General features: G+C 38.8%; 2 protein-coding genes across 2 annotated transcripts in view; both read right to left on the bottom strand.

The window, feature by feature from the left end:
• Positions 1–288: 288 nt before the first annotated feature.
• CLEC12B (C-type lectin domain family 12 member B) lies at positions 289–8589 on the bottom strand. The gene is made up of 6 exons (XM_029954695.1): positions 8417–8589; positions 6498–6596; positions 4528–4746; positions 3871–4025; positions 3578–3693; positions 289–734 (listed from the first exon to the last, which is right to left on the bottom strand). Exons 1-6 carry the CDS (start codon positions 8529–8531, stop codon positions 584–586), a joined length of 855 nt encoding a protein of 284 aa, XP_029810555.1. The 5' UTR covers positions 8532–8589; the 3' UTR covers positions 289–583.
• The window catches only part of CLEC1A (C-type lectin domain family 1 member A), a 65330-nt gene continuing 56321 nt past the window's right edge, over positions 6577–15585 (bottom strand). The window contains exons 7-8 of the transcript XR_003914460.1: positions 8417–8468; positions 6577–6596 (exon numbers count right to left, since the gene is read on the bottom strand). The gene's annotated coding sequence lies outside the window, so the exon portion shown is untranslated. The remainder of the gene's footprint in view (positions 6597–8416; positions 8469–15585) is intronic.

The following is a 15585-nucleotide window of genomic DNA, read 5'->3' as shown; positions in this document are numbered from 1 at the left end:
ATCTTCACACAATTTCTAATACCCAGATAACCAAGACAATAGCCTCAACAATACTAATCTAAAAAAATTATAACATATATACTAAATGATGTGCTACTTTACCTATATGACAAAGCTGCTACACAAACAAATCATGGTGTAATGGTGCTACACTACACACCGAGAACCCTATCCCAGAATCCCCCAGACCTCTATCACAGCAGGGTCTCCTGAATGTCACTCCAGTGCTGTGGCTTATGCCAATTCTGGTTGCTAAATATTTAAATGTCACCCCTGTGTACTTGCACATATGTTATAACAGAGCAGTTTATTTGAGGGAGGAAATTTAGTGAAATGATGCTGAGATAGAATATTAGGGCCATACAGTAACTATTCCCCCTAGGTTCCCAGCAGCAACCAGAATATCAGATCAGAAGTCCTCAGATGATGACATGCCAGATGTTCTGTGAAATTTATTTGCCTGATAGTTTAAACACACAGTCATCTTTTCATCTGTTTTTGGTTGTGGTCGGGTGGCTTTCTCTTTCCTCACATGAACAGAATCACAAGTCCCTTACGTCTCTGTGAATTAGGAAGATGTATATTAATCCAGATCTTCAATCTTCACTAATGTAGCTGTCTTCTCACAAATCCAAGAAATTTCAGCACTGCAGCGGGAAACATAAATCTTTCCTTTCTGAAAATAGGCACATCCTTTGGATCCATTGATCTGGGCATATTCTTTGGTGCTGAATCTGGAAATTCATCCATTTAAAATTAATGACACATTTCATATTTGAAAGTTGATCACAATTCAGTGTTCTCAGTTACCAACGGCCATCTATCTGAACTTTGAGAGACTTCTGTTTCCACAACATATCAAAGTTCATAAAGCTGGCATATCTGAGTTTTTTATTTCAAGTTCATCATAATCCCAGGTAAAATTATTTAAATAGAATACTTAAATGCTGGGTTGAGAATTTGTATCCTCTCCATTAACATGGTAGAAACTACCCAGTGCATATTATATATTAGAAGCACTAGGATTTCTTTACTTTGGAACTTTATGAAGAAAAACAGACAAGTGAAATCATATTCTGGGTGGAAAGTTATTACATTTTATTATGCACAAATATAATTTTGTGTTATTTATATATAAATACACATATATACATATATGTGTGTGTGTGTGTGTGTGTGTGTATACATACATACATACATATGTGTGGAGGGTGAAGAAAGAGCAAGATAAAGGTTAAGGGAGAACATGAATGACTACATGTATGTGGTTCTGATATCGGTCCCTAATTCCTCCATAAGGAATTGGCAATAACTCTTTAATAATGTCATCTAATTGTGCAATCTAAATGTCATCTAAGGGGTGCCTGGGTGGCTCAGTCTGTTAAGCATCTGACTTCAGCTCAGGTCAGATCTCACGTTCGTGGGTTCGAGCCCCACATCAGGCTCTGTGCTGACAGCTAGCTCAGAGCCTGGAGCCTGCTTCCAGTTCTGTGTCTCCTTCTCTCTCTGCCCCTCCCCCTCTCATGCTCTTTCTCTCTCTGTATCAAAAATAAATAAAGCATTAAAAAAAATTTTAATGTCATCTAAAAGTGTAATCTAATCAAGTCTCAACCTCTTGTGTACCTTTTTACTCAAATGATCTGCCATACACTGCCATATTCTTTTCTTGCTTCAGGGCTGGGCTTACTACATTTTCTTTTTGGCGTAAGCCCTTACTTGAAATTAGTCTTGCTCAGTAGGACAAGGGTGTGTGATTCTGAGGCTCTCTCCCACCACCACCCTGCATGATGACAGCCGCAGGCTCAGGGCATTAGTGACCTCAGACTCTGTACCTTGCTACAGGGACCACCCCTTGCATATTTTATCCAGGAGAGGAGGGACCCAGGATAATGAAAACTCTTTGGGAGAAGGAACTCATCTTCATCTTTGTAAAGTCCAAAATGGAAGCAAAGGCACTTCCAGAGTATGATGGCATATTCCATAAACCCTCAGTCTAGCAGCAATACCCCAGATTAGTGTGTAATTATCTCACACCCAATATGACTCCATTTACAAAGAAGTGGCTATCATTTTTGTCTGTGTGTTTATTACTTTGGGCATGCTCTTCACCATGATTATTGATCTAGTGAAACCAGACTAGTTGATTTCATATGACTAGTAGAGGTCATTAGGGAGTGAGAAATTAGTGTGAATAGTAAAAGCCATGACAAAATTGTGGGAAACGGGTGAAGATGACATCAATCTGGGGAGAAGAGTACAGACCTATCATTGTTTGTTGTTCAGAGAATTGGGGAGTCACTGCTGAAGCACAGTGCCCTTGGTGGAAAATGAGTGAGTATAACTTAGTTTAAGGAAATTTGGACAACATGCATTAAGGAGTAAAACAGGAGTGAGGTGAATGGGTGAATAACTCGATGGGAAGGAAGGTGTAGAAAAAACCCACCACACCATGAAAGATGCCAGTGCCCTTTCATGTGATGTACAAATACCACATATTATTTTAAAAATACCGGGGTGCCTGGGTGGCTCAGTTGGCTAGTGTCCAACTTCAGCTCAGTTCATGATCTCACAGTCAGTGAGTTTGAGCAAAGCATCAGGCTCTGTGCTGACAGCTCAGAGCCTGGAACTTGCTTTGGAGTCTGTCTCCCTCTCTCTCTGCCCCTCCCTGGCTCATGCTCTGTTCCCTCTGTCTCTCAAAAATGAATAACTGTTTTAAAAATACAATTGCAGTTGTATCATTTTGATATAGTTGTGATGAGCTGTGTTCCTCAAAATATTTGGTTTGTAATCACTAAGACTAAGAGAATTTTGCAAGACTGTTCCTTAACATCTATTTTTTTCACAACATTAAAGTTGCAAAAACTATAATTGTCAAAGTATCACGTATTCTTTATGTACATTACATATTTCCTCAAAACATTGAAGTGGCAGATTCAACTCACTTTAAGTCATGAAAAACATTTGCCATACAATCTAATTGGTAAGTCCCCATAAAAAAATGAATTGTTAAACTGATCCACCAATTTAGACACACTTGCTGTTAAAAAATGGCTGACTACTATTGAATTTAAATAAATGTGTTAATGTGTGTCCCTATGATAATCCATCCCCCCTGGACTGTAAGTGTTGGGCAGCCATGGTGGCAGAGGTCAAGTTCATGATCGCAAAGGCATTCAATCCTGATTTTGCCACTTAGGAGCTCAGGAAAGTTATTTCATTTCTCCATGGCAATTGTTTCATCCCTAAAATAGGAATATAACAATGCTTTTATCAGAGAGCTAATATTTATAAACTGCTTCAAACAAACTGTATTATTTGTTTTTTAAATAAAAATTATGAACTGCAACTAACAGAAAAGTTTCAGTGTTTTGCCATGAGTTTGTCACATACATGAAATTAGGTTGTCTTGCTTTCAATAGTTTTTACTGAAGCTCTCTTTTCTTCATACGTTGTACTCTGTTTTTGTATCAAGATTGATAATTCTTAGAGCTAACATTGAGTTTCTTAGTATCCCATCTCTTAGTATTCTTAGCTTGCTTCCCCCACCCCCCATGTCACCCTGACAGTTAAGACTTACAAGGATGGAGATGGAATGGAGCCATCCTCCCACAGCCAGCTCTTTCTGGATAGATCCCATGATAAGCCCAACCAGAAGAAAGAAAACTTGGGTAATGCCTGTGACTTCAGAAAATCCTGAGAGGGACAACAGGGAAAGAAATCATGTGAGAGCCATATTCCGGTTCGCAGACATAAGATACTAATGCTCAGTCAAAATGCACAGAATTTCTACTATGTGAGTCAGAAATCACACGTATTTACTTTTTATCATACAAGTAATTTCTATAACAAGGGAAGGAAATTCAGCAAAACCTTTTCCTCGAAGCTATCTATCTTCACCAAGGTGGAGTTCTGGTGCAGGCAGTTATTTCTACTGTTAGTCCACGTAGTCTCCTCGTTTGTGGCAAAATAATAGCAGCTGTTTTGGTACCATTGCCACATCTTAGAGCAAGGATTGCATTCGTGGTCTGAAAAAGAAATGACACCCATTAGCACAAATTAAATAATCCTGGAGTGACTGGGGGAGGTTTTAGAAACTAAATAATCGAACTTGACGATGGAGTCTGAAACCCAGCATTCTGAAAACATACTGCTTTAAGAGTCTGTGAAAATGAAATCTCCCGCAATTATGGGTTGGGACAACGGTGATCAAAATTGTTTTCAGGGCTCAGTCTTCTGGCCTCAAAATTACCAGCTATACTTCGAACTTATAACATCAGGATCACCTAAAAATAGCTCAGAAATTAAGAAGCTCAAGTATCTAGATCGGTATCATTCCAAGGTGCTCCCCAAATTCACCTCTGTGTTTTCAGAAATAGTAAATAGATTTCTATCTTCCCTTGTCATCTGTAACTTTAGGGTGACATCATTAGGTCATTGGATAACATAACTTTCTCATACTATGAGGTGGCACATGTGATCAGTGCAAACTGAGGCAACAGATTTGACCTGACAGTAGATCCTGATTACCTGAAGTGTGAGTGATCAGCTCTTGGCAGAGTTTGATGGCCATCTGTTCCTGCTGCTTCAATAGACCAGAGATCTGGGATTTGAGATATTCCTCTTTGGTGGGAAAGTTTCTATAGTTGCTCAGCTGCTGGGATAAGTTATCTTGCTGTTGGTGGTTGATTTTTTGAAGTTGACTTAATCTCTCTGAATCTGAGTTAATTTCATTAGATGTCTGCAAAACTCCAAGACGTAACAGGGGACACGTTCATATAGCCTCTTATTCTCAGCCATAGATAATTCTCTTAACACAGAAATATTTCTTGCATCATGTGGTATGTATTAGTGCCTCCCAATAATTGTATCATGGAAGAAGCACACATGATGCCTTTCTATTCCAAATTGTTTGGAGCTCATTCTTATAATTGTATTAAGACTTTAAATATGATGATACTTGTATTAAAATAATGAAGTAATGATTATATATCTGTGATATTTCATCGAAGGCAATGCCAGTCATTTTGCCATTCATCTAGTGTATTTTTTCCTATTTGAAGTTGATTCATGTGATTGTTGTTTTCATGGGAATAGAATCCTCTAAGGCAGTAGGTGTCTCAAAGTATGGTGTGCATACCACTTTTATCAGAATTACCCATGTGTTTTTTTGTTGCTGTTAATGCATATTTTAGAAGTGCCTGGGTAGCTCAGTCATTTAAGCATTTGACTCTCTAATTCGGCTCAGGTTATGATCTCATGGTTCCCGAGATCAAACCCTGTGTAGGGCTCGGCAGTGATAGTGTGGAGCCTGGGAGCCTGCTTGGGATACTCTTTCTCCCTCTATCTCTGCCCCTCCCCTTCTTTCTCTGTCTCCCTCTCTCAAAATAAATAAATACTTTTAATGCAGATTTTAATGCCACACTAGACCATTTCTGGCCCTGGATCCATAAAAATCTGCCTTTTTAATTAAATCACAATAAATTTAAAAGTCATTGCACTAAAAGCACTGCACTTCAGGGGGAAAAAAGCCTTCAGCCATCTATGGTGAACCAATGAATACATATCATTGCATCCTCATTTTTAAAATATACACCATTGTAGAAGATCAACTGCTAACCCATAATGCTTGGCTCTTGAGTATTTTTTACTGATGCTATTTCTTACTAAAAGAGTAAGCTACATCATTAGCTCATACTTAAATGTCCAGATCAGTATATCTAAATTCTATTTAGCCATGAAATCTTCCATATGTAAAAATGAATGAAAGTAACATGGAAGATGCTAGTCTCATCCTGAAAATAATCTTTCTTGCCTGCAAGTCCCTTGAGGGGGAATACTGTGCCAACTCTCTACTTTGTCCATCATAGATGTCCTTCTACTTAGTGTTAGTCCTGGACTCACTATCCTGTCCCACCCGGACTGCTCAAGGGTGGGTCAGAACCCAGGGAATACTCTTTCTTTGGGTTATGGTGCTTAGGAGTGGAACTTCCATTGTTACGTAGAGGAGGTTCAACTTTCCATATACAGGGTAAGGGGCCTCAGGTAACTTTTTCTCTTTGTTTCCATCTCTTTTTCATTTATGGCAGGCAGGCTATTTCTACACTAGGAAGTTCTTGGGTGAGCAGTTTAAGCCAGTCTTGTACTAAGTTTTTGGGGTGAATGAAATGGCATGCTCTTCCTTGAGTCCATCACCCTTAGCTCCCTGCTTCCCACCACTGGGATTATAAGTGGATAGGTGTCTATGCAGAAAAGAGGCTCTCCATTCCAACCAATAAAGCAAAAGTTGTCTTCACAATCCAGTCTACTTTATTAAGAGAAAACAATGGATTTAGAGCAAAAATCCTCAATAATCATAAAGTCTGATTCTTGGTTATTTATCTTAGAGATTTGGAAGAATGAAAGAGATGTGATCATATATTACAATCAAACCTGAATTGGCACAGTTTACAAATGTGTTTCCTAATCATCTTTTATGGGGTTGATGAAAATATACATACACATAATTCCCAAGGTCACCAGCCCAATCAGCAGCATCAGACAAAGAATTAACAGACTCAGGGCAGCCTGGTGCCATGTGGGGGAAGGAGTAGGACACCCTGAAGAAAACCAACAGAGAAATTGCAGTTACATATGAGTTTTTATTTCTCCCAAACTTCCTAAATTTTCTCTCTCATTTCTCTTTATTTTCTAGAAAATGTCTAAAATGATGTGTGGTAAAGTCTCTACCATCAGTGCTCCCTCATTTCTCTTCTCCACCATTCTCTCTCAAGAGTGTCTCCTAGTGGCACCTGGAAGGCTCAGTAAGTTAGGTTAAGCGTCTCATTTCAGCTCAGGTCATGATCTCACAGTTCATGAGTTTGAGCCCCGCACGGGGCTCTGTGCTGACAGCCTGTTTTGGATTCTGTGTCTCCCTCTCTCTCTGTTCCCTTGCTCACATTCTGCCTCTGTTTCAATCTCCGTCTCTGTCTTTCTCTCTCTATCAAGAATAATAAATAGAACATTAAAAATTTTTTAAAAAGAGTGTCCCCTATTTTTAAGGTTTGTGTTTTATATCATTGAACACCCTTCTTTAAGTTTACTAAATGCATTTATGAGCTATAGTGAAAATGCTTCTCTGTATGATCCGGACAATAGGGGACACTTCAAGTTTTTGAGATTACAAGAGCTCCCCAAGGCTAGGATTATTGTGGATTTTATTTTTATCCATGATCCATTCTGTTTAGCATCTGGTAGACAATAAATGAATACTGAATGAAAGGCAAAATGAATGTGTAGACCAACCTATGAATTCAGAATCTAATGGCATCTAGCCCAATATTTTTAGATAGATCAAAGCAAATTTTCAGGTGCACTATCACATACAGCACATCCAGAACTCCTTTTATCTCAAGGATTATAGCTATAGCTTAAACAAATAAATAAACAAAAATGTATAACCAGTTTTATTAGGCCCCACGATAAGCCTATTCCCATCCTCTTTGCATATCAACCAAACCGTGTGTGCGTACACACACACACACACGTACACACACACTTAAAATAAAAATAAATCCAAAGAGGAGAAGGTAGTTCCTATACATCAGATGATTTGGGGCAACAACCTGAACTCTCAACAGATTCTTGAAAATTAAAAATATAGTCTGATATATTAACCTGAATTCCTGACCACAGAGATTTATATTTTTTCCAATAGGGGATCAAGGAATAAGCTAATGACTAGAACTGAGTTTGGACTCCACATAATAGTTGTAGGAACTTGGTTAAACCATTTAGGTTCTTTTGGCCTCAGCTTTGCAAATATTAGTCCACTTACTTCACAATTATATTTTGATAAAAATATGATATGATACATATAAAATACTAAATAGATACTGTTATTGATTCAATACTACTAATTATACTGGAAATTTCCACTTTCTAAAACAATTTTTTTAAACTTCTAAAACAGAAATTATCTCTTGTCTATTTCTGACTCACTCATCTTCCCATTTCTCTCTTCAGTTATTTATACCTTTGAAAAGAACAATTTCCTCTACCTTCTCTATTTTAGAGGCCTCCAATCTGACTTCTAGAAGAATATTGGCTTAGTATCTCTCACAAGGTGTAAATATCAAGGATTTACTTATAAGTAAAAAGAAATCTATTAGTCCCCAAAGTCAACTTCTCTCATATCCAATATGTTTCACTATAACACAGAGCTTCAAGAAACAGAGATATCACACATTTAGAGAGGTCTGGGAAGGCACATGTTTTCTCCCCCAAATTGGGAACATTCATTCTACTAGTACATTCCACAACTTTGTCTCCATCTTGGAGATTTCACAGTGCACCTCTTGTTAGCATCGAAATCAAAGCATTTAACACCTGTGCACCGCCCCCCCCCCAAGGTCACATCTTGCTGTCCCTGAATGCCTACCTCTTTTCCTTAGGTTATTTCTATCCCGGTTATTTCTTGCTTCAACAGAATCCTGAAATGTGAGCGTCGCATAAGTGACTTCTTCAGACATTGTAGAAGAAAGCACTACTACCATGTACTTAATTAATGTTTCAATATCTTCAGGCTCAAGAGCAGGATGTTCTTCTCAAGGCTGGGAGCTTTTATTAACACACTCCACTGCCCAAGACACACCCCACTGCCTCTCTGTAAGGACAGAATGACAATCATTTTTTTTGTTTGTTTTGTGGAGAAAATGAGAGAAGTCAAGTCCTCTCTTTAGAAATTAGAATAGAAAGGTCTCAATCTCTGTTCTTTCTGCACTGTTTCTTGTTAAGCAAAAGGGGTACTTGGAAGCAGAGTGGGAATGGCGGTTTCCCACTCTGATCCTATGATCAGATTCCTATAATCCTCAGGTAGAAGCTGCTCTGAATGTTTCAATAAAGGGTCAGATTGTCATGTTTACATGTGCCAAAGGCCAGCTAATCCTGTATGGAGACATTGGATCTGGTTTATACTCACTCATATCAGAAAGACACGTGTATAACGGAAAAAGCTGTATAGGCAAAGCCCACCCACAACTGGCTGCTGTTTTAAGAAATATGTGTGTGTGTGTGTGTGTGTGTGTGTGTGTGTGTGTGTGTGTGGTGTGTGTGAGAGAGAGACAGACAGACAGACAGACAGAGAGAAAGACAGAGATTGTGGAGAGGGGAGTGGCAGTATTGGCAATAGAGCATAAAGAGGAAATTGATAGCTGTTAAAACTGTGTATGAATAGGAGCCCCCTCTGGCCTGGCTAGATTCCAAACAGAATAATCCCTCTGGAGATACGTTTCAGGAGAGTGAAACAAGCAGGAAGATTCTGGAGATAAAAGAGCTGGCTCATGGTGTGGTACTTTTGTTCTTGTTTTTAATTTGGTTATTTAGTTGGCTTTTTAAAAAATGTTTATTTATTTTTGAGAGATAAAGTGAGCATGAGCGGGGGAGGGGCAGAGAGAGGGAGACATAGACTCCAAAGCAGGCTCCAGGCTCTAAGCTGTCAGCACAGCACAGCTTAACAAACAGAACCACCCAGGCACCCCTATTTAGTTGGTTTTTAACCTGTGAACAGCCAACAGACATTGCTGTGGGGCAGCTAAAACTCCCAGAGAAAACATGCCATTTTTCAGGTCTGAAACTGTCAAAGACTGGAGTTTGGGGCAACCGCAAGAACAAATGGTGTTGGGTAGTCACGTGGACTGCTGGATGTGGGGAATCTCTAGAGCATCTTTACGCCTTGAAGTCTCTTTGAGCTACAAGCTATATACATTTCATTTAAAAATAACTTTATAAAATAACCAAGCTCTATCTTCTCTTCCTCAGGACTCCAAATGCCCTGAAAAAGTATTTCCCATAAAACAAGTAAACTCACTGCACAAGGATTTGACTTTGATGATACTTTGTTTCAACAACATCATATGAGCAATGAAGTGGACAAATTGTTTTTATTTTTTGAGGTTTATTTATTTATTTTGAGATTGAGAGTGGGGGAGGGGCACAGAGAGAGAGAATCCCAAACAGGCTGTCAGCACAGAGCCTGATGCGGGACTCTATCTGAGATCATGACCTGACCTGAAGTCAAGAGTCAGACCCTTAACCAGCTGAGCCACGCTGATGCCACAAAGTGGACAATTTATATAGCAATTATTATTGCTATTATTGCAATTTATATAGCTATTATTTGGAAGAACATGAAAGAAAAACAGCACATCTCACCTGCGGTTGGTCATTTAGTTAGTCAGCATCAGACTCTTCAAGGACCGAATTTACTTCTAATCCCATCATCACTTCTTATAAAAACTCACTAATTTATATTTTAAAACTTAATTGTTGTTGAGAACCTGTGAAAAGCATACTTTCATGGCAACAGGGAGTGCAGATGTGATGAAGGTTACCTGAGCCCTTCAAAGCGGAGAACCTTTCCTAGATTCGGTCAGAGAGAGACATTGGTGGCTGAAGGTGGAGGAAGAGGCCAGGAGCCAAGAGGCAAGACAAATGCGTGCTCCCACGGAGCTCTCAGAAAGGAGCACAGCCCCGCTGACAGCCTTGATTTACCCCGTGAGATCCAGGTCAGGACTTCTAACCCACTGAACTGTAAGACCATAACACTCTGTTCTCTAAGCTGCTGTATTTGTAGAATTTGCTAAAGCAGCAATAGGGAACTCATACAGAACTAAAAATAAATAAATAAATAATAAAGCTATGTTTATGTTTACTATTCTATATAACAGGTAAAGGCAGAGACCATCAATATGAAGAAAAGTTAAGTGAAATAAGTGATTACAAAACTGAAAACTCAGGATGTTTTTCTCTCTCTCCTCTGGTCTTTCACTTTCACCAAATTTTGCAAAGACTGAGTTTTCATTTTCATTGGCCTGTTTATTTCATACCTTCAAGTTTCTTTCGATCTCTTCCTACTTTTCCTGAATCCACTTTAACCAGGCTTTCCCCCCTCACTCTATCTGTAAAAACACTCCTAAATCACCATCACCCTCCACATTAACCCATCCATCTGGGCTCTTTCCCCAGATTCATTTTAGTCAGCCTATCAGCAGTGTTTGATATACTTGATCATGGGGCGCCTGGGCGGCTCAGTCAGTTAAGCCTCTGACTTCGGCTCAGGTCAGATCTCACGTTCATGGGTTCGAGCTGCGCTGACAGCTTAGAGTCTGGTGCCTGATTCCAGTTCTGTGTCTATTTCTCTCTCTGCCTCTCCCCCTCTCAAGCTCTGTCTCTCTCTGTATCAAAAATAAAACATTTAAAAATGATATACTTGATCATTTCCTTTAACTTAAAATTCTTCTCCAAAATACTCTGTTCTACAGGACACCATTATTTTGATTTTCTTTCTACTTCACTACCTAATACTCCCTCAGGTTTCTTGGTTCTTCCTTATTTGACTTCAGAATGCTGCTTTGGCCCAGAGTTCAGTTCCTGGCCCTCTGTCCTGTTTGTGCTTATCCACGGATATGACAGCCATGCATAGGTGATCTCCAAATATATATCTCCAGGCTAGGGTTTGATCACTGGGCCTACGTATATGACTGAAAATTTGGAGTATTTATTTCAATATGCTATAAGCGTTTCAAACTTAACACCTCAAAAAAATAAACATTTTCCCAGCTGTGTCACTATATGCTTCTCCACTTCAGTCAATAAAAACTTCACATAGCCCAAAACTCAGAATCAACGTTGACTTCTCATGTTGCTCTCACATGAATTAAATCCACCAGAATGTACTGTTCATTGTGGAAAATAAGGGGAGGTGGGTATTAAATATGGATTATTGACGTGGGATACATGAAAAGAAATAGAGTTTACACAGTCAGATATTCTGACTCCATTTTTCAGTGGTCATTTCATTCCCACATATTATGTGCCCATTTCAGAGAACACTTTTATTTTTTTTCTTTAAAAAAATTTTTTTTACATTTATTTGTTTTTTGAGAGGTAAAGTGAGACAGAGCATGAGCAGGGAGGGTCAGAGAGAGAAGGAGACACAGAATCTGAAGCAGGTTCCAGGCTCTGAGCAAGCGTTCAGCACAGAGCCGGAGGTGGGACTCTAACCCACCAACCCTGAGATCATGACCTGAGTCAAAGTCGGACGCTTAACCGACTGAGCCACCCAGGCGCCCCTAGAGAACACTTTTAAAGAGGAGTCTCGATTGGATCGTATCTGGAGAATGGGCAAGATGGAAATTAATTCAAAACTATTTACAAAAAGGAATGGAGAAAAGTCAAGATTAAATCTGAAGGTATCAAAGACCTAAAAATAAAAGCAGAAAGAATAAAAATGACCACAAGGGGGAGCTGGAGGATAGTGCATGATAGAATTTATTTTGAAATGTATATTCAACCAATCAGCATAATCAAATATCCTGATTAAAATAAAGGGCTACGCTGACAGACCTTCACATCATGTACTTGTTCAGTGAAATGAACACAACCAGGGCCTTTCCCAAGCTCTACCTGTAAAAATCTATTATACTATTTTTTACTTAACACTGGTCATGATCTGAAATTATCTTGCTTTCTTTTTTTCCTTCTTTACTATTTGTGTTCACTGCCCTCCACTAAAATATAAGATCAATAAAACCACGACTTTTGTATGTTTTGTTTACCACAATATCCCAGATAATAAACTACTACATGAAACATACACAGTAATCAATAAATATATATTTAAATAATTGATTAATTGTCTTGCAAGATACGTTTTATAGTGACTTTAATAGGATGCCTTAGACACCAATATATTGTGACATGAATCCTCAGTTCAAATATGCTTGATCACTTTGCTTTTCCGGATCACACTGTACTCACTCATACTTCCAGTACTCACTCATACTTCCACAGCTTCGTTTAGATGTTTGCCCTGCCTGAGAAAAGTATTCTTTTTCTCTCTCTTTTTATGTAATCTTTGCTTTTTCTCCAAATCTTTTTTTTTTTTAGAGACAGAGGGAGAGAGCACGAGCAACGGAGGGTCAGAGAGAGAGGGAGATACAGAATCCGAAGCAGGCTCTAGGTTCTGAGCTACCTGTCAGCACAGTGCCCCACGCGGGGCTCGAACCCACGAACCGTTAGATCATGACCTGAGCCAAAGCTGGACGCTTAACCGACTGAGCCACCCAGGCACCCCTGCCTTTTCTTCAAATCTTAACTCGAGGCTTATGGATTCCATTTGGCTATTATTTAACCTTACAGATAGTTTGTGTGCGTGTGCATGATAAACTCAGTGTGATGGATGCCATCTGACACGTTTCTCTTTATTTTCTCTACTTTCTAACAAAAAGCTTTGCAACAGTTGTTGCCTGATAGCTATTCACTGTTTAGTTAATTAATTTTTAATGCAGCATTGCACTTTTCAGTCCACATATTTAAGCTTGCTGAAAATGACTTCTTCTTGACTCTATACCTTGTCAGTGATTCTAGTGTCTTTTACTCACTCTTCAGCTATACACATGGATAATGGAGTCTGGACAATACTTAAATTTGAAAGACTTTAGAATGTAGTGGAAAGGACTTGGAAACTAGGAAATAGTGCTGCTTTTTACAAGAAGTATGCACATAGAAAAGTCCCCACGTCCCTTCACTTCCCCTTCCTACATGTGCAATATCAGGACGAAAATGCCCTTCATTCATTCATCAAATATCTATTGGATGGTAACTGTATGTCAGTCACTATTTTAGAGCCGAAGAATACATTCTTTGGGGAATACATGACAAAAATACTTCTCTGTGTGTGTGAGTGAGTGTGTGTGTGTGTCAGAGAGTGATAAGTGTAATGGGAAAAAAATGAAACAAGAAAGAGGGAAAGGAATGTGGGTGAGCTGGTGTGTGGTGGTGTTAGGAAAGTCGTTCTACACACTGATAAATAAAGGTTAGACAGCTTAAGTCTAAGACTGCTCCGCAAAGACAAGTACAATGACTTTTCCAGTGAATATATACTGCCAATTTCAGTGTCCAAAACAGTTAAATTAAGAAATTTGCTTTAAAATAAAAAGATAACTTATGTAGAAGTGTCTCAATCTCCAAAATATTAAACAAATACAAAGTTTTATGCGGAATTCAAATTTATCAGAATATTTGCCATAGAGGACTTTTTCAGTTATACTTTACCAAAACAAGAAAGGACAGAATAAAATATGCAAAAAGAAATAACATGTCAATGACAAGTCTCCTAAGGTCATTAGTAAAGGGGTTCCTGGCTGGACCAGTGGGTAAAGCCTGCAACTTTTAATCTCAGGGTCCTGAGTTTGAGCCTCACGCTGGGGATAGAACCTACTCAAAAAAAAAAAAAAAAAAAAAAAAAAAAGAGGGAAAGAGAGAGAGCCATCTGGCAGAATCTCTAGATTTTGAAAAAGGAAAAAGGAAAGTTTGTTATCTCTGTTTTTCCTGCAGTTCTCTGTTTAATTTGCTGAGTAACTCAGCTTGTATTTATAGGCTATGTAGAGGAAGAAAACAGAATTAAGACTAATGTTATCAGGGGCTCCTTTGACCCTGAGAAACTCTATGCTTTCCTAGCATGTTTTGTAACACCTTCCAAACCATGTAAGGGTGATACAAATAAAGGCAAATCTATTTTTATGGAACATAGATGTGGACATAAGACCCTCAGCTTTTGGCTAGTGTTATCAAAGACCCAAAAAACAAACAAAAAAAGATGTATTACAATCATTAAAAGGAAAACAAAAACAAAAAGTCCAGAGGCTGAGCTATAGGAAAAAAAATATCACCTGAGGCTTACATTTCAGCTTTCCTACTTCTGGTGTTAAAGCATTCATAAATCAAAAAGTAAGCCCAACACATTCTTGGCAATTTCCAAGAAGAACACATGGGATATTTTTAGATCTCAACCAGTTATCCAAGACCTAAAAAATGTAGAAACCACAAAAAAGTAGGCCAATTGTTATGTTTCATACTTCTTGAAAGTTTCTGCTGACTGAACAAGGAAAAAGTTTACAGTAATTACAAAGGCTTCCAAATGTCCATGAATCTCACATTTACATATTTGATTTAATGTAACTGCACATTTTCCAAAGTTATATATTTGGCTACTAAGACCAGAGTAAATATTTGCAAAAAAAAAAAGTGTCATTTGAACGTACTCTCCATTCTTTTCTCTGTGTCAATAAGTCACAATTATTTCTCAGGGTTTCTGTATATTTTAGGGGGAAAAAAAGCTGATGTTAGTCAGCGAAAGAAAGAACACAGAGCAGAAGAGTGGAGGTGGATGGAAAGCCTCAGGACTCGAGGTGTGAGTAAAGGCAGCTGAATAAGAGAAAGAGGGTCGGAGTAACTCCCAGGTGCGCCTGGGGACACTGCTGGGAAGAGCTCACAGTCCACCTGGGATCAGAAATTATGCAGAAAGCGGCATGTGGATGTTTCAATTGGTTAAGTGTCTGATTCTTGGTTTTTGGCTCAGGTCATGATCCCAGGGTCACCTCTGCGCTGAGCATGGAGCCTGCTTGGGATTCTTGCTCTCCTGCTCCCCTCCCTTACTCATATTCTCTCTCTCTCTCTCTCTCTCTCTCTCTCTCTCTCAACTAAATAAAATACTTGGATGAAAACAAAGGTAGATTAATAGTGGAAAAAACATCTGAATTTACCCTG

Source organism: Suricata suricatta, chromosome 10 (genome assembly GCF_006229205.1).
Source record: "Suricata suricatta isolate VVHF042 chromosome 10, meerkat_22Aug2017_6uvM2_HiC, whole genome shotgun sequence".
Classification (NCBI taxonomy): Eukaryota; Metazoa; Chordata; class Mammalia; order Carnivora; family Herpestidae; genus Suricata; species Suricata suricatta.
Note: the sequence above shows the minus strand (reverse complement) of the source record. Positions and strands in the feature narration are given on the sequence as shown.

Coding starts and splice junctions, on each gene's coding strand:
- CLEC12B (XM_029954695.1), bottom strand. CDS start 8,531: ATGGTAGTAGTGCTTTCTTCTACAATGTCTGAAGAAGTCACTTATGCG. Junction 4,747..6,497: donor GGTGACCTTGGGAATTATGT/GTATGTATATTT, acceptor TACGTCTTGGAG/TTTTGCAGACATCTAATGAA. Junction 735..3,577: donor TCCATTCCATCTCCATCCTT/GTAAGTCTTAAC, acceptor ATGAATTTCCAG/ATTCAGCACCAAAGAATATG.